General features: G+C 32.2%; 1 protein-coding gene across 2 annotated transcripts in view; it reads right to left on the bottom strand.

Moving 5' to 3' along the window:
• Window positions 1–472: 472 nt before the first annotated feature.
• The window catches only part of LOC136033561 (ras-related protein Rab-23-like), a 130608-nt gene continuing 105483 nt past the window's right edge, over window positions 473–25597 (bottom strand). For both annotated transcript variants that reach the window (XM_065714315.1, XM_065714316.1), the window contains exon 7: window positions 473–1651. In XM_065714315.1, the coding sequence (XP_065570387.1) occupies window positions 1491–1651 (161 nt within the window). In that variant the 3' untranslated portion in view covers window positions 473–1490. The remainder of the gene's footprint in view (window positions 1652–25597) is intronic.

The raw sequence follows: 25597 nt of genomic DNA, 5'->3' as shown, positions 1-25597 counted from the left end.
CAGCAAAACAAGTCAATATTTTGTGTATTTACTTCGATTTTAGTCATATTAAAAAAAAATAGTCCATCAAATTGTTCACCTTTTGTAGATATAGCGGTTTAGATAGTGGATTTGAACTTAAAGTATCAATAACAAGGACATCAAAATTGAAAGTGTTTGCCCCATGGATCCAATTTAGATCTACTCATACATTAAAAACCTTTCTTATTTTTTTCCTTTTGGTTGTTTAAAAAATATAAAATTTTCAGGGCAGCATTACATTTTGTCAGCGTTTCCATGTGAAACCGTAAAAATTAAATCAGTTGATGCCCAAATATGCTGTGCCTTCAAAAGATACTGTACCTTCAAAGAAAAGCTGCATCTTCTTATGCATATATTTGTTTTTTGCTTATAATTTGCCTATTTTTTCATCCACATTTTCATTTTTAAATTCATTTTTCATTAAAAACTTGAATTCCTTATTTTTTCCTAATTTTTGAATATATGTAACTTTCTGCTTAATTTTTCTTTACCTTCAAAGAAAAGCTGCATCTTTTTATGTATATGTTTTTTTGGCTTATACTTTGCTTATTTTTCAACCACAATTTCTTTTTAAATTCATTTTTCATTAATAACTTGAATTCCTGATTCTTTTTTTTTGCTAGTTTTCGAATATATATAAGTTTCTTCTTAACCAAATTAAAGAGTCAGATTTAGTTTTAAGACTCCTTACCACCTCACAGCGTAACTACTGGGGAGATTAAAAGATGTTAAATGTCACTATATCCCCCTCCCTTCAGTCAGGCCGTCAAAGCAGGAATATGTAAATCTGTTATATGTGAAATTGGATTAAAACCTAAGCAGACCCTTAAACAACAATTAATAGTTACGATTTGTAATAACCCGATAAGCTTCTAAGAAGTTATCCCCCCTCTCTGTTTCAGTCTCTGTATCTTATGTATCAGACATACTACATTAGTTGATTAAAAATGAAGTAAAAGAACCCTCACATATGATAAATACCGATAGCAAACTGACATAATTAGTGTACGAAGGTTTAAAAGTCGAAATTATCAATGAAACCAAAAACACTTTGAGTACTGACAAGCACCTCTTAGAACATCTATAGCATATACTTAGTTATCAGTAACAAATGGAGGGAAGGGGGGGATGTTAAATTCACCACCATAATATTAAAAATGGGCTTTCACTATGTATTTGTAAACGTATGCTTGCCTATTCAGGCACTCTCATAACCAAAATCAAAACCTGACGAATCTCAAGCTATTAACAGAAATGTAAGATAGGTATCGATTTACAACAACAAAACTGGTTATTTCATAATACCTCATTTCAAAATTACAGCTTAGTTTCATTTTGGACCTTTTTTTATCTTTGTTATTTGAATACTTTTACCATATAATGCGAGTTACGTTTTAATAAAGAAAAAAGTCAAATTGCACGCCAACGCAAGGAACTTTCAACGCCATCTATCCTGAACTATGAACACTTCACAATAAGTTGCATGTGGCATTTTTCACATTCTTGGATATTTTCTTCGTCGGCTGAATTTTGATAGTATCTCTGATTATTTTTCCGAGTGTCCGCGTTTTGCAAGATGAATACGAATTTTGGGATTTCTTCTTGTTACTTTTAGCGGATGTTAAATCATCTGAAAAATAAATAAATAGCAGTGCAGTACCAATAACTATTAATGTAAAGAAAATTTTCTGTAAATATTTAGTCATGAAAATTAAAACGATTTGATGGGTTAGATGAAATAAAACTCATTATTGGGACTTAAAGGTGCCAGTAATGATTTAACGAAATCTTTCGTTAAATCATTAATGAAATAAAAAATTTTGAATTTAATGATTTAACGGAATCTAACGAAACCTAGTTGGAGGTTTTCTTGTCCTTTCCGAAATAGAGAAGCAGTGGCTAACTCACAATAGTCATTAATTAATAAAACATACATAAAATATCTCTTAAGTGGATACTGTAAATAAATATAAATACATCCATATATATATATATAACATATATATATATATATATATATATATATATATATATATATATATATATATATATATATATATATATATATATATATATATATATATATATATATATATATAATAACTTATTTTTAAATATATATAAATTATATAAATATTTTTAAATAAATATAAATACATCCATATATATATATATATATATAATTTATTTTTCACCCACTTTACAAAAACAGAGGCTAACTGGAGTAAAATACAAAAGAAAAACAGTAAAAGTAATACAAGAAACAAATTTAATCATCATCCTAGCCTATAAATCGCTTCAATAGCTACATAGGTAGATAATTTTTCGAAAGCACCAGTAATATCTGTCGCACAATACTTTTTAACCAGTTTTGTATTCCGGTAGGAACGAGGTAGATATAAAAGAAATTTGCAGTACCGGTAATAATTTATACGAATACGTTTTAGATCACCAGTCAACAGAAATGGCCTAATACCAGAACAGAAGAGTACAGAATGATCGCAAAAATTTGAGTAAAGCCGAGTTAGCGCTCTTCTCCTATAGTGTCCACGATTTGCTACAATCTTAGAGTAACCGAGCCTCAGCTTATCACTAATATCTTTGACAGCACGAGACCGGAGAGCATTCATAGAATCGCATACTGTTATGCCAAGCCAACGAAACGATTTAACACGAGGAATACTAAAACCATCGCAGTATAGTGAATCTGAACAATTATTACCGTTGAAAACAAGAAACTCGCACTTGTCAATATTTAGGTACAGGCCGATATCGCGGAAAGCAGAAGTAACTGACTTCACTGAACGGGCAAGACCAGACTCAGTTTGACTAATCAGAAGAAGGTCATCCGCATAAGCCAGATATGAGATATCAGATGGTCCTAGTAGGCACGTAGTCGATATTGTTGATAGTACATTTTCAATACAAGCATTAAAAATATACGGCGAAAGAACTCCCCCTTGTCTTACACCGCAACGAACAGGGATATGACCAAAATAAGAATTATCTAATGACTTAAGGCGAAGGTAAGAATGGGAGTACCAAAAACGAAGCACGTGAATTACCGACGGATTTACTCCTCTCTGGCATAATGCTGTCCATGCTTGAGTATGACAAACACTGTCAATGCTTTAGACAAGTCTAGGGTTGCGAAATGAAGTACACGACGAGTGCGATGGGCATCTTTTAATAAAGAAGTCAAAGCACGGTGAGCATGCTGACAGCCTAGCCCCGATCTAAAACCAAATTGATTACTATCATTTAGAGCAAGCTTAGTGATATAAGGTAGAAGGAGGTGTTCAAAAAGATTGCTAAGAGTACAAGCTACCGTTATTGGCCTATAAGAACTACAAGAAACCGGATCTTTCCCTTTTTTAGAAGTGACGTAACGCTACCGCATAAGAACGAGTCGGGCACACACGAACTACTAAAACACATTTGAAAAAAAAACAGTTGGAGATGAGATACCAGTTCAAAAGAATTCGGAACAAGATTCAAAACACTAATCCCATCAATATCCAAAGATTTTGATTTTAAACCCTTAATACCTTTAACAATAGCCCAATGTTCAACTGGAATCACATGTCTCTGACATAAACGTGACGGCAAATTTTTTTCGAACCAACGTGAGAAACGCTTATGCACTGCATAATTAACTTTCGAAAATATTTTTGAATAATGTTCGATCCAAGATGGACGAGCTATAATATCACTAGAACTTGTATCCGGAAACTTGGCAGAATTTATCACTTTTCGCCACTCACTATTACTTTTCGGAAAAGTTTCATCGGAGTAACGAACGGCAAGAAGATGGCGTTTATATTCGAGTTTCGTCTTTTGTTTAAGATCAAACACAGTACCCCGAGAAGGTCGATCACAGGCAGACCAGATTCTTAACCAGAATTTGGCCTTATTCTTTTTTCAGCAAAGGATCACACTTCCAAATTGGTTTTTGGGTATTCCGCCTGACACGGATCAGTGGGACAGCCACATCTTCAGCTTGCTTTATACATAAGATAATGTCATGATAATAGCGATTCAAATCAGCACGAGCATTGTCAATAATTGGGTACGCATTTGTGCAAAGAAGATGGAAGGGGAAACGTACGGTGGACAGTAGCTCCAAGTGTAGCAAGGTAAAGAGGCATGTTCGCACTAGACCAATCACGTTTTTCAAACCACTTATGCGACAGTGATGGTTGGATCGAGTATACGTCAGAAGTAACCGTAATATCAAAATACAGAGGATTTGATCAAAATATGATCAAAATGATCATAATCTCTCTCATCTTCATCAATATGTACTGCTGAAGTTTGTAATGAACGATAGCAGATACAGTGGTCCAAATCTGAGACAGAACCACTGCAGTGGATATATGTAAAACTGAGGTCTTTCGCTAGGACCTTAAATGCTGAGGGTAGACACTGAAAAAGCGCTTCCTTTCGTGTCGAGGAAACGGTGATGTCACAGTTTAAGTCGCCTATAAGCACCCACTTGTATCCGAGACGCTCAATACCAGATATGAGAGTCTTTAATTTGTTGCAGGCATTAGCATAACTGGAGAAGGAAGAAACAGATCTTCTATCATGGGGCAAATAGGCGTTGATTAGGATCACGTCTGCAAGCCGGATTGCAAGATAGTGTTCAGAGGATTGGTAGCAGCTAGGAGACAAATATCTAGGCAAAGATCACTTAATTATACAGGCAAGACCGCCAGAAGGCCTGCCTCGGGTACGGCGGGCATTCGTGGTGAAAACAGCATGTTGAGAACTTCGCCTTAGAAAGTTTACACTGCAACTTGGGAGCAGGTGTTCTTGTAAGAGAACAACATCATGATTAGCTAGTTTCTCATCAAGGCTTAACACTTTATCCTTTGTCCCATTGATGTTGAAAGAGCACACTGAGACTTTATACTCATTCACGATTGCAAGCGAGAAGGTCGTGGAACTTTGGAATTTGCAAGAGCCTTTAGTTTGGAGCAACGAAAACTGTAAGCAACATGATCTCTACTACAATTTGCACACTTTGGGGTGTTCCTGCAAGGTGAGTCACTAGAGTTCATATAGGGACCAGAGCACCGTGAGCATTTGTAATTTTGATCGGGATATTTTGCGGCAAGGTGGTCAGGTGATTGACATTTCCTGCAGCACCTAGGAATTCGCCGATATTCATACACTCGGAATAGTTCATAGCCTATCTTCAGTCCAGATTTAAGGGCCGAGGAAAGAGAGATTTCGTCTTCGAACGTAATTTTCACACAATCTGAGCTCCCAATTCTCATAGCGTCTCGAACACCCCTGCAAGCTTTAAGAGGCGCAAAATCAAGATCTTGTGCAACGCCTTTCATTATGCCGAAAAACTTTTTCTCCACCATTTTTGCTTCACAATCACGAAAAACCGAGCGTGCAGATTTGCAAAAGTCAGCACAAGCCACGCTATCGATCTTCACAATCAATTTATCACCAGAGGCGCGCACAGTATCAATGCACTCGTGACCAGAAATACAGTCAATTCTTTTCTTCCGTTTAGATGCATTATCAAGATCACGCGGTACATTCGTGATAATAACAGTGGCTTTGCTTATATCACTATCAATAGCACTGCTTGGAAGGCTGGGGAAATTCAGATCGTAAGTTGACATCTTCTCATTAACTTGCGAAAGAGTCTGTTGAATTTCGTTAAGCTTAGAAGCTATCCTGGACTAAGCAACTGCTGGAATACAGGGAACTTCGGCTGGGGAACGGATAACAAAGACAGGCATGTCCTCAGAAGCACTCTGATTTTGAAGAAGTTCTAACATGTCTTTCAAATGATTCAGAGCTGCGTTTGAACCCGTGCGCCTTGGATAGGGCTCGGTCAATTTCGGCAGCGAATCCCACAGGATTTTCTTCGATTTGGCAATATCACTTGACTCGAAAAATTCAACAGCAAATTTTAAGATCACTGTAGCTTCGACACCTTTTTCATTATTGTACTGCAGAAAGTTCAGAACCGGGGCATAAACAAAGCAGTCAGTATCCATATCAGAGTCCATTTTCATGCAAAAAGTCTGTTAATCCAATTCCGAGTCAAAAACATAACCTTGGGCAAAACACGTCTTAACCGCACGAAAGTTGAATGGTAGTTGGCTAAATTTCAGAAGCTCGAAATGCCAATAAGCGAGGGAAGCGTAGGCTCCTGCTATCTATTCCCCGCAATTTAAGGGAGACACACTCCCGGCAGGTACGACGACGCTTGCTACAGAAAACCTCCCCTCTTCTGCTCGCTTGTTAGTAAAAATTTCCAAAAACAATTAATGAGTCTATATGATTTGATAATTATGACCATAGGATTATCTCTCACTTACTGAAATGCTGGATAATAATTTCACTCAAGGTCACGAACTTTAATCCTTTGCCAGGTATTGCGAAATCTAACTAGTTCGCAGGGATTAAAATTCACTGAAAAAGCTTACTGGTTTGAAATTTATAATATCCAATTCTAGATAGATGTTTTCACCTTGAACTACGAAACAAATATATATATATATAAAAAATATATATATATAAAAAAAATATATATATATATATATATATATATATATATATATATATATATATATATATATATATATATATATATATATATATATATATATATATATATATATATATTATATATGTGTGTGTGTGTGTGTGTGTTGCTAACTGAAAAACCCAGATATGGATTAGCAAACATAACAAAACAGTATAAAAAGTAAGAATCGTGTAAAGGCGGCAGCATATGCATAACCTAAGATATTAAATGAGTCTTTCAGAAGCTAATCTGATCAAGTCCAGTTTTTTGCATTTCTGAAATTCAATACTAAGGCACTTACTCAACTTCTTTTGAAAGTCACAAGGATAAAACTTCAAATCGATTTTGCCAATTTTGCTGATATTTTTACCAATTTTAGGGTAATTTCTACCAGATTTTTTTGCTGACAAAACTAAACATATAAACAAAAAACAGTGACTACATAGGGACTTAACTTATCTTTATTGTTCTAAATTATTATTAACGCAAATGAATTGTACTGTTTTCATGAAAATTTTTCATCATTTTTTTTTTTACCGAAAAAACAGAACACATAAAAAAACATAGTTAAACAATCTTTTTTCAACGGCAAAAAATGTATTTGAAAAGAAAATAACTATAATTAATTTCATTTTTAAATCACAACTTACGTCTGAAGTCTGAAAAGACAAAAAACAAATAAAAGTGCAAAATTTGCAGGCGGTACTTTTGGATCATTTTTGAAATAAAATCAAAAACGTAGATCAATACCAAAAGATGACACTTAAAAAAATCTTTTATCATTTGACTTGTTTTATTTTGTTTGTTTTTTTGCAGTTTTTCTTTAATGTTACTGCACTTGAGCAAAAAAGAAAAGTAAACCAAGATTTTACATATATGTCATTTTGGTAACCTGGCACGACATACTGTCTTTTGATTTAGATTGTTATTTAAACATCAATAGACTGTGTCCTTTAGGGCTCAAAAGCGTGTAGGTGGATCAAAGGCAAAACTTTTTTTGAAGATTTTTTCACTGGAAGATTGACTAATTACATTCAAATGTGGCAATCAAAGATTTGAATTATCACTACTATTTATTTTATGGACTTGACCAGTTTATATTGTGACCTTTTTATGAAAACTTTTATCTTAAATGTTTTCGGTAAACGAATTATGTTGAAAACAAGCAATGAGCGTTTTTGAAATTTCATCACTGTTTGTCACATCTACTTATCTAATTTAAACTTTGACTTCTTTATGACGACTTTTTGCTTGAAATAGATTCGGACGTTTGATAAAGTTGTTTGCTTCAAAACTTTAATACTTTGACCAAAAACCCAAAAAAATAAAAAAACATTCAAATACGGCAATCAAAGATTTAAATTATAACCACTATTTATTTTATGGACTTGACCAGGTTATACTGTGACCTTTTTATGAAAACTTTTATCTTAAATGACACTTTTATCTTTAAATAAACGAATTATATTGAAAACAAGCAATGAACGTTTTTGAAATTTCATCACTGTTTGTCTCATCTACTTATCTAATTTAAACTTTATGACTTCTTTCTTTATGACAACTTTTTACTTGAAACAGATACGGACGTTTCAACAAGTTTTTTTTTCTAAAAATTCAACACTGACCAAAAACCAAAAACCAAAAAAAATAAAATAAATTGTGTAATTTAAACTTTGACTTCTTTCTTTATGACAACTTTTTACATGACAATTTTTTTTCAAAAATTCAACACTGACAAAAAAAAAAAAAAAAAAAAAAAAAAAAAAAAAAATCCAAGGCCACAAGTTTTTCCGGTAGTTAGTTGCATAGAGCCTGTTAAAATAAACTCAAAACAAATTTGGTTTAAAGCAGCTGCGAGACTCAGCAGGAATCGAAATTATCTGCTATTTCACCGTCTTTTGTTTTAAGATTAATGGGGCTAAGCAACTCTGTAATGGACTACTGACGTTAACATCATGTGCTAGCTTTTAACCATTAATCTTTATATCAATAAATGTAATATACTGATAAATTATATATTCTTTGTTAATTTTTACTTTGATTTACCTGAGGGCAGGGCTGCTAAGGGACAAAAATTGTATAAGTTCTTAAATCGTTAAACATTGTTTTTCACACGGACGCAATTAAGAAAGGATTCAAAATGTTAAACGTTGCTTGAAGAAGTAATTTGAAATATTAGATATTGCATAATATTTCAAACAACGAAGAGGCGAGCAGGGTGGAAGCCACTGATATACAAAAAAGACATTGGTAGAATGAGGGCGTGAGGGTTCAGTAGCCTGATAATCCTCCCTACAGAAAGGGGATAGTAGGAATCCAACCGATAATACTATTGACCAGTCATCACTGCACCAAGTCACCTAAAATTAGCGTAGCAACACACACTCCTCCTCTACCCGCTCTGTTCAGAGCTTGACTCTTCACTCCCTCTCATGAAGTCCTACTTCCTTTAAATGTTTTTCGCCTCTTAGTTATCTTCAAGACATAAAACATTTGGTCTAACGCTCTTAAGGGGGAACGGTAAGGAAAACCACCAGGCTACCACGTAGAGGTTCGTAGACGCACGTAGAGGTTCAAACGATTTCCAACTCTTTTTTAACAAGTAATGTTTTGAAATTGCCAGTTTTTTTGTATGAACGCAATATAGAAATTTATTAGGAATTTTAAAAGTTTAAGACGTTTAAATCATCTTCAATTCTTATCTAATTAACTACTACCACTACTAACAACTCACCGCAGTACCAAGCCACCTGAGGCCAACGTAGTTACGCAGGATCCTCCTCCATCCGAATCTATTCACAACTGTCTCTTTGCACCCTCGTAGGTAGTTCCCGTTTCCCTTAAATCTTTCTTTGTGACAGCCTCCCACCCCGGACGAGGACGACCTGCTTTCCGTTTAGCCCTAGACGGTTGGCCGAAAAGGACAAATCTGTCATCCTTCATCCGCAGAACGTGCCCTAGCCTACAAAAGTTAACTTTTTTCTTTAATATTAATAAAAGTAAATTATTTGAAATGTTAGACATTGTACGTAGAGTTTCATATAATTTTTACTTCTTATTTAACAAAGGATGTTTTGAAATTGCAAGTTTTTTCTTTATGAACACAATAAAGAAAATTATTTGAAATTTTTGGTATTTAAGAAGTTTAAATCCTTTTCAATTCTTGTTTAACAATGAGGGAAAGTTAAAACCCTGCATTTCAGTGTGAAACCTGATTTAAGGATTGTTATCTATAAATTTTTGCACACTAGATGGGTCTCCCATGCATGGCATAAATATGCTATATGTCACGTGAAGTGCCATGCAAAATGCGGAGACACAACGTGGCAGGACAATTTGTGCTCCAATATATAAACCACATGGCAGATAGTGGAAATTCCGTTGAGCTTGATACCGTACATCCTAACACTTTCTTCTGAGATTCTGGGGACTGAAAAATGGATATAAAAGTACTCATTTTAAGGTCAAGCCCTTTGAGAGTTGGGGCTATGATGCTAGAATTAATATCTGCAAAGATTGATCTTGACGAAATTGTATCCTAGGAAAAATATCACTGGGTAGATTTAAGACGATGATTTTTTTTTCTCTCTTTTCTTTGTTTCTTTTTTTTTGAAATATTACTCTATACTGTAATTTGGCTACTCTTTTTTTTTAGAAGAAAGTTTTTCTAAAGAGGTTGAAACAATATTTATATTTGTAAATTAAGAGATCTGACGTCTGGAAAAACATCCTTGTTGATCTAAAAAATGGAACTAGTTTTTTTTGGAGCTATTTTTCCTTATTGTGTGTAATATTACACGTAATCTTATGCTACTCCGTTGATTAGCGTCTTGCGACAATAGTTCTTAATGCATGCTATTTTTATTGCATAATGGTATAATGGTATTACTACTCAGTATTACAACTGATGACGATCACTGCATATGTGACTGAAATATCTAGTATATTTTTTGTGAAATTTATCACTGTCTATTAAAAGAATTTTATCCCTATTTTAACTTTTATTTATTTTTTTATTTATTTATTTTTATTTATTTTTTATTTATTTAGTTTTTTTTATTTATTTATTTTAACTTTTATTTATTTATTTTACTAATGTTTTCAAGTATATAGCTACTGCCTCCTAAATTCAGCATTTGGTTGGTTTACGACTGCTTGAGCGTGTTTCGGAAGCAGTCAGTTCAACTGCTTTTATGGGGTTTTCCTACCCCTAGGTTTTAGGGATTTCCCCAAGAGTTCTTATTAGTAAACCCAACTAAAATTGTAATTTTGTATGAACCGTAATTTTAAAAGGAAGATTTTACCTGACGCATGAAAAAACATCACGTTCATTAGAAACATTAGGAATGGTGGTTAGCAGGTAAAACTGATAAGACCAGGATTTTTATACTAGCATTTCATATTAAAATGGTAAATTAAAAAACAAAATATGACCATAATTGGGTTTTGAAATAAGACATTTAACGCTATCATATTTCGGTTTTGCGCATTAAAAAAAAAAAAAAAAAAAAAAAAAAAAAAAAAAAAAAAAAAAAAAAAAAAAAAAAAAAAAAAAAAAAAAAAAAAAAAAAGAAAAAAAAAGGAAAACGACGAACGCACGAATTGTTGATCCATTAGCTTATGGATATATGGAGTAAAAAAAGAAAAAATCAATCCTCTAAACAAACAATTAAATATGCAATAAAAATAGCATGCATTAAGAACTATTGTCGCAAGACGCTAATCAACGGAAGGAGATTATCGTCAAATATTGATGACAAATTTGCAACAGGATCACTTCATCTAGGTTTATCACGCAGTAATTAGGGAATAAACATTGGTAACTTGTCCCTGGCGGGTAGGGAGGGGTATAAATGCAATAAAATGTACTTTTATTATACAATGAGTGGATATCTCACTTATGAATAGGATTAAAAATGCACCAGAATGAATCCATGTGCAGATATTAGGACAATAGGCAAGAGCGTATGCTAGATTCTGGTCGAGGGGGGGGGGACTATTTTCGTCAGCTGGGAGGAAGTTTTACAAAAAAAAACTTTACAAAACACATCAAAATTAGTTTATATGTATTTATGTTACTTTGTTACACGCCAGACAAAAATTTCAGGGAAGGGAGTTCAACCCAGCATCCCCCCCCGCTTGATACAACCTTGATAATAGGCATAGACATATAAAAAAAGAAGAGAGGTCAGATTATGCATAATTTCACTGTCAGATTTCACTGTTAACCTGTTATCACACTACAATGTTTCAAATTAAACTTTTATTATGGAAGAATTAAATGAAAATAGCAGAAATCAACAAAAATCTGCTCTCTATTCCTTTTTCTTCCTAAATCACCGCAGTATTGCGTAAAAAAGGTCAGAATATGACGGTCAAACTTTCGCTTATTTGTTGCATACAGAGATCGCCAGACCTCTATTTTTATGACCTGATACCACGGCGCAAGTAAAAAATATGGCAAGCTTAATTGTTTATTAAATTGTTTATTAAAAATAAGCAATTAGAAAATATACGCTAAATGAGCAGAATAATAATAAAGAAGAGAAATCCCTAAATCGACAATTGGAGGTTGGGCACAAGTTTGAAAGCCTCTACATTGGTTAGTAAATAATACTATAATTCTGCTGTTTTATTGAATTGACGTGATATAACTTATACATGTCTACATGTCTACACGATAGACAGAGAGGTAGATCTTGATTTGTCTCGATTCGGTTATGTTCAATGTTACGGACCTCCAGTTCATCTGAAAATAAAAATTTGCACCCATGGTCCCAGACAAACACAACCTATCATAAAACCCAATGGTAGCATGATATGTTCATGCTATGTAAAAAGCAAGTCATATTTTATCTAACATATGATATGTTCCTGTCTCTGCATATGATTCAAACTCTGTAATAGTGATGATTTGCGATATGCTAAAATTTGTATAGCTTGAAGGTACTGTGATTTGTATTGGCCCTTGAGTTGCAAAGAAGTTCCGAACGAGTAACAGTTTCGCTTAAGATTAATAAGAAGATTAATTAAGAAAAAAGAATAATAATAATAATAGTTTAAGCTATTGCATTTTTTTAAAATAATGACTTCATTATATATTTTCAATTTTGAAAATCCATTTTGCCGCAGAAAAAGCAGCTTGTAGTATCTTCAGCAAATTATCCAGATATTTGGGAGCAGAATTTTATCCCTTAGAGCCCCCCTAATTTGAGCTTGGTGTTTGAAGTGACATCTAACTTGTTTTTTTCCTACAAGGCTTTGAATATTATTATATTATCCTGTAGTTCACAAATTGCGTTAAACACTAAATACAAGTATTACTCTTCGATATGGCACTACCATAGCAGTAAATGTAAAAGTATAGTAGTAATATAGCAAGAAAATATTGCGCTTGATCCACGTGGGATTACCAGGCTATATATATATATATATATATATATATATATATATATATATATATATATATATATATATATATATATATATATATATATATATATATATATATATATATATAGGTTTTATATATATAACCCGTTTCCAGGTTATACATTTGTAATAAAGAAAAATCTTAATGCACTATTTAAAAAAAAAGTTTAAATAAATTTTAAAATATAGTCATTATTTAGTGTTCTTGCAGAAGGGTTCGGAAAGTGACCTTAGACTCATTTATCATTATTAAACCTTCGCCAAAGTTACATGCTTAATACACTTTCGCCTCAATCTACTATAAAGTCAAACCGCATCATAATGTTTTGAATAGTGAGCTCATTTCGGTGCTTTATTTAAACCTAATTATCACATGCTTTTGATAGGATTGACCCCTGAGAAATTAGGTTCAAAGTTGACAAACACTCATTTATTTATTAATTAGAGTTTATGTCGTTAGTTCGCGGAAAATACTGATTGAAAGGAGAGCAAGTTCTGAAAAACAGACTTTACAGCCTGAAGGTTATCTTTCTAGAAAAACAGAAACATTTGGGTTTTGAGAAGCTTTATCCCAAAAAAATTTAGAGATTAATGCAAATAATGAAGTTTCAGAGGACAACATTTCCAAACAATATACCTGGCAAGTCGGCAAACCCTTTGGAGCCTCACTTTTCTAAATCACAAAAATAGAACAAAAAGAGAGTATAAAATCTAATAAATAAAATTGACCCAATTTAAAACATTAGCTGTGATCATTTCCTTTATATCGTATTTTCATTTCTTTTTTTCTCGATCCAAGACCAAAAACTTACTTTTTTCTAAAAGAAACAAATAAATCATGTTAGTGTGCATGTTTTAAGTTAATCTGCGTTCTACAAACTTAACTAAAGACTAAGTCTTAACAAAAGCGTTTACGTACTCTAACCAGGCTTCGTGATCGACCCCCCCCCCCCCAAAAAAAAAGAAGAAATTATTCAGTTTCCTTTTCCCTTAAGCCTGTTATTTACAAGAATTCCACCAAAACCTAAAAACTTGGTATACGTATTCCAAAATTATAAGGATCTGACTTGATTACTTTTTATCTGTAAAAAAAAGTCTAAACAAATAAATTACAGAGCATAAACAGGCGTAGACCCGTTTAAAACTATTTCTATTCATATTCATCAATTTTCATAGAAGAGCGACTATCCTTCCGCTTTAGTAGCCAAGCTTAAAGCTTAAGTTCAATCATATCTTAGCATTTTGTTTTAGTGTATACACAATCCCGTTTAGCATTATGTAGGTTAACACTACTTGTCTTCAGGGTGAGTAGAGAGAATGAGGTTGGGAACTGCCTTCTCCCTTTTATTATAATAATAATATAATTAATCGCAATAATTTAGTCTTGTTTCAACATTTCCTACGTTTTAGAATGTTCACTATTTTATAATTGAAGGACCATAATCCATTAAGTTTTATAAACTATATTGGATAATAGTAAACTAAATTGAATAATATATAATATAATTATGTTTAAATAATTAATGATATGTAATTAATTATATAATATATAAATATATAATATAAATAATATAAAATATAATAATATAAAATTTTATGCATAAATAATGTAATACAAATAATGTAAAATATAAAAACAATATTAAAATAATATACAATATATAATTAATTATATATAATATAATTAATATGAAACTAAATTGGATAATATTGGATAATCCATTAAGTTTAATAAACTTAATGAACTTAAGTTTAATAATATTGGACAATAGTTCTTCCATACTGCCGCAAAGAACGTTTTACACTTGAATAATTTAAGACTACCATAACATTAAGTAATATTAAGGAGGGTATACAGTTCCGGATAAACTCGAGCATTTAAAATGTTACGTTAAGTAAGCTAATGTTACGTTACGGAAAAGTTCAGCATAGCAGCCACAAAATGGAATTTCTGGATGAGTAATTAATAATTTTCGAAAATGAATTGATAATTTTTTCCTAGAAAGCCTGTCAAACTTGACCTGAGCTAGAATTTCCATCTCCATTCTATATTTTAAATTTTTGATTTGCTTGAAATGACTGTAATGATTTTAGACAATAATTATAATGGTTTCAGGGATTTTACATTAGCCTAGTATGAAAAGACGTGTTGACGTGTGAACGGTTACACTTACTGTCTCGTAGCTCAAGAGCTCACCATAGAAAATTACTTGCATATCGTGAAAGCCGTTTACGTTTTCCAGCTTCAGCGCCCATATTGCACCAGATTGTGTCTATGGATTACTCCTTTTTTTTGAGGGGAGGGGGTTCTTTTGGACTGTTTAAGCTCTTCTACTCTACAATATTCTATGGGTTATCTCTCCATAGTAGCATAATATCTCCAGACTTGAATACATAATGAATCTGTTATTAGGCAAGGGATTGCTTATGCAGGACATTGACTCCTGGTGATATGAGTGCACCACCGACTGCGGCAACTATGTAGTAGTCATTATGGGCTAGGATTTCTACACAGAACCAAGGGTATCTGTAGAGGTCTCAGGAGTCTCCTGGTACCGGTCGTATGCTAGCTTACTCATTTTGAATGGACTGGAGAAAGGTCAGCATTTTGTACGGGATTCACAAAGAATTAACACTCCTTGTCCTAGTCCCTAGTACTCCTAGTCCCTAGTAGTGGTAGGTTCTTCAGTTTTTGTTTAACCCAAACACTTTCAATATTTCAGATAACAATGAAAATCGCAATATGGACGTTATTAGAGACAAATACCGTACTGAGGTTAAGACTGGTGAACTTAAATGCACAGAATAGGACTTCTACAAGCTCATCTTCCAGGGTTTGGATATGTGAAATTAATTATGTAGAGTTTCTTCATTCAAACAAGATTGATAATGTGTAGACAGGGAAGGATTCTAGAATCCTAGTTGTACACTTTATGGCTAAGAAGTGCTAATTATCAGTCATAGGGGTATGTGCCCCTGCAGGATCGACTGACGTTGACGAGTATTATTTGATACCTTGGATTTTAGCTACTATTGATGCTTTTGTAAAATAGTTTCACATTTCTTAAGCGGGGAGGAGCACTCAGTCCTTATCTTTATGGTAAACAAAATGGTGTTTGGCGTAATTAAAAAAAAAGTTGGACCCTTGCCATAATCTATATTATAGTGTAGATAATAAATTGTATTTGAAGAGCTATGAAAATATTTTATCAGTTATAGTCAGGACCCCAAGAAAATGTCCTACCTTATTTGCATAATTTACGTCACTTTCTGCTCTTTACCATTGTTTTACTTCAAGACCCTTATCAGATGAATTTTACGATCAGATGTTTCACTTCAAATTGGAAGTGTTGGGCGATGATTTGATTAAAGATATATTCATATTTTGGCTTTCGATATTTGTTATATCGATTTCGATATATCCGATCAATTTTTTTGCTCCAATTGATTAACTCTCCGTTATGCCAAAGCTTAATAACAAAATTTGCAATTAAAGAGTATTTAGCATGATTTTTTCAAAACATTGAATAATATAAAAACAAGTTTCGATGACAAAAATGCTGACCATAAAAACTTATATTTGAAATTACACGGACTCAGCCTCCAAATAAAGAATATAAAGTACTGGCTATTTTCGGTTATTAAGATCAGCAGCATTTCAATGTTTTCACTGAGAGCTGTTTGTGCCTTAGAGTGACTAAAAGGTTTGATGCTGTTCCTTACTTTCAGTTGAAAAACGTGTTGTTTTTTTATTTAATTACTTAAACACAATATTTGTTATAGGGAAACATACAGAAACAGTTTCTCAAAGAAAAAAACTTGTTTTTTATTTAATTTCTTGTCTCGTCTTCTCAACCGACAAATTCTTCTCCTCAAAAGGCAGACTCTTGTCTTTCTCTTGTCTTGCGGTAAGCTAAAAGAAACTAATGAAGGCACAAGGTTTGTTCCCGAGTTCTACACAGCGTAAACTTGAGTGAGTGGCACATAATACACATGTACAAAAATTCCTTCCCCCGATGGAAAATAAAAAACAAAACTCAAATAAAATTCTCAAATTTGGAAAGCCTTATTTTCCAAGGGCGTAGGGGATATTTTCTACGGAGGGTATTTTTTGAGGGGGCATTTTCAGCGGAGGGTATTTTCCATGGGGGTATTTTCCGAAGGGTAATTTTCACGGAGGAAGGGGGTGGGGTAAATACCGGAAGGGGGATAAACGTCAAGAATCATGTGGAAGATTTTCTTCCACAATACATCGCTCTTCACGCTAAGGTTATTTAGAATTTCAAGAAGCTTCTTACTCTAACTTAACAAACTTCTCTATCACTTGTTGTTCGTAAAGGATTGTGATACAAAGTCATATTTTAGCATAAAGAGCAACTTATTTAAGAGGGGGCATACCCTCTGAACATTCCCCAAGAGAAAATTCAACTCCACGAAAACTGTCTGTTTACTTCCCAATAACGAATGTTTTGCGTTAGCAATAGGCAATAGGCTTTTCTTTTTTGAATTAGACAAAAAAAACAATTCTTTTTTAACTGAAAGTAAGTAACAACCCTAAAACTTGAACGAACGGAAATTATTCCGTGTATGAAAGGGGTTATTTTCTCCTCAACTTCTCGCTCATTACACTATAATTTGACTCTTTGTCACAGCTCTACTTTTTAAAACAATGCAAGCTTTAGCGTAAAAAGTGAGGCGTTGAGGAGGGGACAACCTCTTTTGTATACAGAATAATTTGCATTCGTTTTAAGTTTCTCTTACTTTCAGTTAGAAACGTTTTTTTTAATTTTATTTCTAATCCTTCTTACTGAAGGATTATATGTCTATGCCTATGATCAAGGCTGTATCAAGCGGGGAAGAACTAAATCCTTTATCCCTTCGGATATATTACGAGCGAATCTTTTGATTCTAGACGAGATTCAAAGACATCACAATAACTCATAAAAGTGTACTTCACTCAAAGTCAGTGTTTTTAGTCGCTATGCATATGCAATTCCGTTGCGGTCAATGAAAGGTGACGAAGTTGCAAAAGCTCTTAAATCTAGCGTTGAACAGGATTCTTATAGAAAACTTCAAGCAGACAGACATAGTGTATTTTCTATCCAAAACGTAAAAATATTTTATTGAAATATAATACAATACTCTATCATATTCATAGCCCTGTAAAGGAAGCAGTGGCCGAGCGATTGATAAAAAACTATTCGACTTTTTATTTCAAGATATTGTACATTGAAAAATACTCCTGCTTCTATTCAAGATTTAGATAAAATCCTGTTCGTTTATAATCAAAGTCCTCATCGAACCTATCCCAGTCATAGTCCTCTTGAAGTTCATCAAAGTAAAAATAAACTTGACATTTTTCTTAAGCAATATTCCAGCGGAAAGGTTGTGAAGAAAAAACTTAATTTTGGTGATGGACCTCAAATCAATCAGACAAGTAATATACGCTAAAGTTTGACTCTTTGTCGCAGTTCTACTTTCCAAAACAATAAAAAACTTTAGCATAAAGAACGAGGTGTTGAGGAGGGGAGAGCCCCTCTCATATACGGAATAATTTCTGTTCGTTTTAAGTTTTAATGTCGCTCCTTACTTGGAGTTAAAATAAACTTGTTTTTTTATTGAATTTCTGAACGTTTTTGAATTAGTTCATGTTTTGATTTTGGCTCACCGCACATGAATAATTGAAACAGAATTTGCATATTATATTTTTTTTTTGGTTAAATGGCTTTCAGATATTTTGATCGGACGATTTTGATAAGAAAAGCGGTGGGGAAGGAGGCATAGTTGCCCTCTAATTTATAGTTTCTTAAAAAGTCAACTAGAACTTTTATTTCTTTCAACGTACGTTTTTAATAGTAATAAATATATGTAACTGGGTTCTATATACTAAGGCTTCTATATATGGATTCTCATTGTCCCTTGTGTTCTAACCGCAGACAGTGCTAAGTCCCGGCGGCTTTGCCACCGGTCTCCACGGGCCCCAGCATCGCATGCGGCAGGCTTCTATATATGGATTCTCATTGTCCCTTGTGTTCTGGGTCCCGGCAATGCTATGTCATTTTTGGATCGAATTGATGACGTAAATTGGTTTGGTTTTCTGTTTTAAGGTTTTCGAATTGCTTTAATCCATTGTCAAAATATATAGAAATATTTGTGCAACCATCAGTTTCTTACATTTTAAGCAATTTAATCATAATTTCTTTTTGACATTAATTGACACTTTGACAAATTTTCTTTGAGCAGCAAGCATTCTAAACTTTCAAAACTTCAAACTTTTGGTTTCTGTTATAAGGTTTTCGAATTGCTTTAATCCATTGTCAAAATATATTGAAATATTTGTGCAATCACCAGTTTTTTACATTTTAAACAGCTTAATAAAATTTAAAAAGAGCCTCAATTTTTTTAGCTCGCGTAACGGTAATAACGGTCATGTAACAGACGGACACTACATTTATATATATATATACTAGCTGTTGGGGTGGCGCTTCGCGCCACCCCAACACCTAGTTGGTGGGGGCGCTTCGCACCCCCCCAAGCCCCCCCGCGCGCGTAAGTCGTTACGCGCCATATTAGTTACGCGCCATTGTAGTTGTGTCCCTATGTCCCACCTGTGAATATAGATATATATATATATATATATATATATATATATATATATATATATATATATGTTTTTAACTACGTAAAACTTGCGAATATACAACATTCTTTGCTGTCCCATTGTCTGTGCATATAAATAGATTGTTTACCGACTCTTGAAAATGCAACATATAATGGTCCATGGGAAAACAATCCGTATTCAGATCTATACCTCATGATTCTAATGATTGCCCTTGAGCTTTGTTGATGGTGATTGCTAATCTACCATTCCCTGTGTCGCCATCGTCATTTATATATCCCCTTGTGCCCCCCGGCATCCCCTTTGTAGTTTTGTCCCTGTGTCCAGGTCGTCATTTGTGTCCCGGTGTCCCAGTCTGTGATTTCTCTTTGAGTGTCCCGGGCGTCATTTATATTCCATGTGTCCCGGTGTCTCGGTCGTCATTTATATCCCCCTGTGCTCCCCGGCGTCCCCGTTGTAGTTGTGTCCCTGTGTCCCGGTCGTCATTTATATTCCCTGTGTCCCCGTCGTCATTTGTATCCCGGTGTCCCGGTCTGTATATACATTCGTTTTTTAGTTTTGTTTTTCTCCTTTATTTTTTTCCTTTTTTCTTTTTTTTCTTTTTTAGTTTATTTAGATTTTTAGATTTTTTAGTTTTTTTATTAGTTTTTATTTTTTTTTCTTTTTAGTTTTTTTGTAGTTTTTACCTTTTTTTTAGTTTTTTTAGTTTTTTTTACTTATATCCTGGTCGTCATTTATACTCCCTGTGTCCCGGTCGTCATTTGTGTCCCGGTGCTTTGTTGATTGCTAATCGAACATTCCTTTTGTCCCGGTCGCTTTCTCTTTGAGTGTCGTCATTCATATTCCCTATGTGCCGGTGTCCCGGTCGTCATTTGTGTCCCGATGTCCCGGTCTGTAATTTCGTCAGTTGAAAACTTATGATGAAATAAATTTTTAATTTTTTCCCTTTTTTTGTTTTTAGTTTTTTTTTATTGGTTTTTACCTTTTTTTAGGTTTTTTAGTTTTTTTCTTTTTTCTTTTTAGTTTTTTTTTGAAGTTTTTATCTTTTTATTTGTATTTATATTTTTTTAGTTTTCTTTTTCTCCTTTATTTTTCAGTTTTTTCCTTTTTTTAGTTTTTTTTCTTTTTTAGTTCTTTTAGTTTTTACCTTTTTTAGTTTTTTTTAGTTTTTTTAGTTTTTTAGCTTTTTTTATTTTTTTTTATTAGTTTTTAGTTTATTTTATGGTTTTTTCCTTTTTTTAGTTTTTTTTTAGTTTTTTATCTTTTTTTAGTTTTTTTTTAGTTTTTAAGCTTTTTTAGATTTTTTTATTTTGTTTTCTTCTTTTTTTTGTAGTTTTTACCTTCTTTAGATTTTTGCTTCTTTTATTTTTTTAGCTTTTTTAGTTTTTTTTCGTTTTTTCTTTTTAGTTTTTTTGTAGTTTTTATCTTTTTTATTTTTTTGTATTTTTATTCATATTTTTTTAGTTTTCTTTTTCTCTTTTATTTTTCAGTCTTTTCCTTTTTTTTAGTTTTTTTCTTTTTTAGTTTTTAGTTTTTTTTTAGTTTTTTACCTTTTTTTAGTTTTTTTAGTTTTTTTAGTTTTTTAGATTTTTTAGTTTTTTATTAGTTTTTAGTTTTTTTTGTAGTTTTTGCCTTTTTTTAGTTTTTTCAGTTTTTTTTAGTTTTTAGTTTTTTACCTTTTTTTAGTTTTTTTTAGTTTTTTAGCTTTTTTAGTTTTTTTTTCTTTTTAGTTTTTTTTGTAGTTTTTACCTTTTTTAGTTTTTTTTCTTATTTTGTATTAGTGTGAAATAATTCAGACGTCATATGCGGACAAACATGACGTCACCTGATCCACAGATCCACACACAGACAACTTATTTTTATATATATAGATATATAAAAATAAGTTGTCTGTGGATCTGTGGATCAGGTGACGATCCACAAAAAAGGTAAAAAACTAAAAACTAAAAAAAAAAACTGAAAAAACTAAAAAAAGGCAAAAACTACAAAAAAAAACTAAAAACTAATAAAAAAAATAAAAAAGCTAAAAAACTAAAAAAACTAAAAAAACTAAAAAACTAAAAAAACTAAAAAAAAAACTTAAAAAAAGGAAAACACTGAAAAATAGAAGAGAAAAAGAAAACTAATAAAATTAGGAATAAAATAAAAAAAAATAAAAAATATATAAAAATAATCTGTCTGTCTGTCTGTGGATCTGTGGATCAGGTGACGATCCACAAAAAAGGTAAAAAACTAAAAACTAAAAAAAAACTGAAAAAACTAAAAAAAGGCAAAAACTACAAAAAAAACTAAAAACTAATAAAAAAAATAAAAAAGCTAAAAAACTAAAAAAACTAAAAAAACTAAAAAACTAAAAAAACTAAAAACTAAAAAAAAAACTTAAAAAAAGGAAAAAACTGAAAAATAGAAGAGAAAAAGAAAACTAATAAAATTAAGAATAAAATAAAAAAAAATAAAAAAGATAAAAACTAAAAAAAAAGTAAAAAGAAAAAACGAAAAAAACTAAAAAAGCTAAAAAAAGGTAAAAACCAATAAAAAACTAAAAAGAAAAAAAGGAAAAAAAAACTAAAAAAACTAAAAACTAAAAAAAAAACTTAAAAAAAAGGAAAAAACTGAAAAATAGAAGAGAAAAAGAAAACTAATAAAATTAAGAATAAAAATAAAAAATAATAAAAAAGATAAAAACTAAAAAAAAAAGTAAAAAGAAAAAACGAAAAAAACTAAAAAAGCTAAAAAAAAAAGGTAAAAACCAATAAAAAACTAAAAAGAAAAAAAGGAAAAAAACTAAAAAAAAATTTCATCTAAAAAACTAAAAAAAACTAAAAAAGGTAAAAACTAAAAGAACTAAAAAAGAAAAAAAACTAAAAAAAGGAAAAAAACTGAAAAATAAAGGAGAAACAATCTAAATAAATGACGACACTCAAAGAGAAAGCGACCGGGACAAAAGGAATGTTCGATTAGCAATCAACAAAGCACCGGGACACAGGGAGTATAAATGACGACGACCGGGACACAGGGACATAACTACAAAGGGGACGCCGGGGTGCACAGGGGGATATATAAATGAATAAAATTAAGAATAAAATAAAAAAAAATAAAAAAGATAAAAACTAAAAAAAAAAGTAAAAAGAAAAAACGAAAAAAACTAAAAAAGCTAAAAAAAAGGTAAAAACCAATAAAAAACTAAAAAGAAAAAAAGGAAAAAAACTAAAAAAACTAAAAACTAAAAAAAAAACTTAAAAAAAGGAAAAAACTGAAAAATAGAAGAGAAAAAGAAAACTAATAAAATTAAGAATAAAAATAAAAAAAAATAAAAAAGATAAAAACTAAAAAAAAAAGTAAAAAGAAAAAAACTAAAAAAAACTAAAAAAGGTAAAAACTAAAAGAACTAAAAAAGAAAAAAAAACTAAAAAAAGGAAAAAAACTGAAAAATAAAGGAGAAACAATCTAAATAAATGACGACACTCAAAGAGAAAGCGACCGGGACAAAAGGAATGTTCGATTAGCAATATAACAAAGCACCGGGACACAGGGAGTATAAATGACGACGACCGGGACACAGGGACATAACTACAAAGGGGACGCCGGGGTGCACAGGGGGATATATAAATGACGATGGCGACTCAGGGAATGGTTGATTCACAGGTGGGACATAGGGACACAACTACAATGGCGCGTAACTAATATGGCGCGTAACGACTTACGCGCGCGGGGGGGCTTGGGGGGGGGCGCGAAGCGCCCCCACCAACTAGCTGTTGGGGTGGCGCTTCGCGCCACCCCAACACCTGTGAATATAGATAGATGTCCCACCTGTGAATATAGATAGATAGATATATATATATATATATATATATATATATATATATATATATATGTTTTTAACTACGTAAAACTTGCGAATATACAACATTCTTTGCTGTCCCATTGTCTGTGCATATAAATAGATTTTCAGGTTTACTGACTCTTGAACATGCAACATATAATGGTCCATGGGAAAACAATCCGTATTCAGATCTATACCTCATGATTCTAATGATTGCCCTTGAGCTTTGTTGATGGTGATTGCTAATCGACCATTCCCTGAGTCGCCATCGTCATTTATATATCCCCCTGTGCACCCCGGCGTCCCCTTTGTAGTTATGTCCCTGTGTCCCGGTCGTCATTTATATTCCCTGTGTCCCGGTCGTCATTTGTGTCCCGGTGTTCCAGTCTGTGATTTCTCTTTGAGTGTCCCGGGCGTCATTTATATTCCTTGTGTCCCGGTGTCCCGGTCGTCATTTATATCCCCCTGTGCCCCCCGGCGTCCCCATTGTAGTTGTGTCCCTGTGTCCCGGTCGTCATTTATATTCCCTATGTCCCGGTCGTCATTTGTATCCCGGTGTCCCGGTCTGTATATACATTCGTTTTTTAGTTTTGTTTTTCTCCTTTATTTTTTTCCTTTTTTCTTTTTTTTCTTTTTTAGTTTATTTAGATTTTTAGATTTTTTAGTTTTTTTATTAGTTTTTAGTTTTTTTGTAGTTTTTACCATTTTTTTAGTTTTTTTAGTTTTTTTTTTTTACTTATGTCCTGGTCGTCATTTATACTCCCTGTGTCCCGGTCGTCATTTGTGTCTCGGTGCTTTGTTGATTGCTAATTTATATTATATTTATATTTATATTTTTTATATTTATTAATATTTTTTTAGTTTTCTTTTTCTCTTATTTTTCAGTTTTTTCCTTTTTTTTAGTTTTTTCTTTTTTAGTTTTTAGTTTTTTTTTGTTTTTTACCTTTTTTTAGTTTTTTTAGTTTTTTTAGTTTTTTAGCTTTTTTAGTTTTTTTATTAGTTTTTAGTTTTTTTTTTAGTTTTTGCCTTTTTTTAGTTTTTTTTAGTTTTTAGTTTTTTACCTTTTTTTAGTTTTTTTTAGTTTTTTAGCTTTTTTAGTTTTTTTCTTTTTAGTTTTTTTTGTAGTTTTTACCTTTTTTAGTTTTTTTTCTTCTTTTGTATTAGTGTGAAATAATTCAGACGTCATATGCGGACAAACACGACGTCGCTCGACAGACAGACAGACAGACATAACCCACAAACAACTTATTTTTATATATATTTATTCATATTTTTTTAGTTTTCTTTTTCTCTTTTATTTTTCAGTTTTTTCCTTTTTTTTAGTTTTTTTCTTTTTTAGTTTTTAGTTTTTTTTAGTTTTTTACCTTTTTTTTTAGTTTTTTTTTAGTTTTTTTTAGTTTTTTAGCTTTTTTAGTTTTTTTATTAGTTTTTATTTTTTTGTAGTTTTTGCCTTTTTTTATTTTTTTCAGTTTTTTTTTAGTTATTAGATTTTTACCTTTTTTTAGTTTTTTTTAGTTTTTTAGCTTTTTTAGTTTTTTTTTCTTTTTTGTTTTTTTTTGTAGTTTTTACCTTTTTTGGTTTTTTTCTTCTTTTGTATTAGTGTGAAATAATTTAGTGTGACGTCACCTGATCCACAGATCCACAGATCCACACACAGACAACTTATTTTTATATATATAGATAGATATACTAGCTGTTGGGGGGGGGGGGGGGTGCTTCGCGCCACCCCAACAGCTAATCGAACATTCCTTGTGTCCCGGTCGCTTTCTCTTTGAGTGTCCCGATCGTCATTTATATTCCCTATCTCCCGGTGTCCCGGTCGTCATTTGTGTCCCGATGTCCCGGTCTGTAATTTCGTCAGTCGACAAACATGACATCAGTCGACACACAAACATGACATCACTCAACAGACATAACACAGATACAACTTATTTTTATATATATAGAAGATATCTATATATATATAAATAAGTTGTCTGTCTGTGTGTCTGTCTGTCAGGTGACGTCATGTTTCTGTGTCGACTGACGTCATGAAGTTAGTTGTCGTAATTTTTGATATGACGGTGACGTCATTAAAGATATTTAAGACATATATGTTCACGTAGAAATCTATTAATGTTTAAGTTCAAAATGACTGATGAACTTA

This window comes from Artemia franciscana, chromosome 12 (genome assembly GCF_032884065.1).
Source record: "Artemia franciscana chromosome 12, ASM3288406v1, whole genome shotgun sequence".
Taxonomy (NCBI): domain Eukaryota; kingdom Metazoa; phylum Arthropoda; class Branchiopoda; order Anostraca; family Artemiidae; genus Artemia; species Artemia franciscana.
This window is presented reverse-complemented; position numbering and strand designations above follow the sequence as displayed.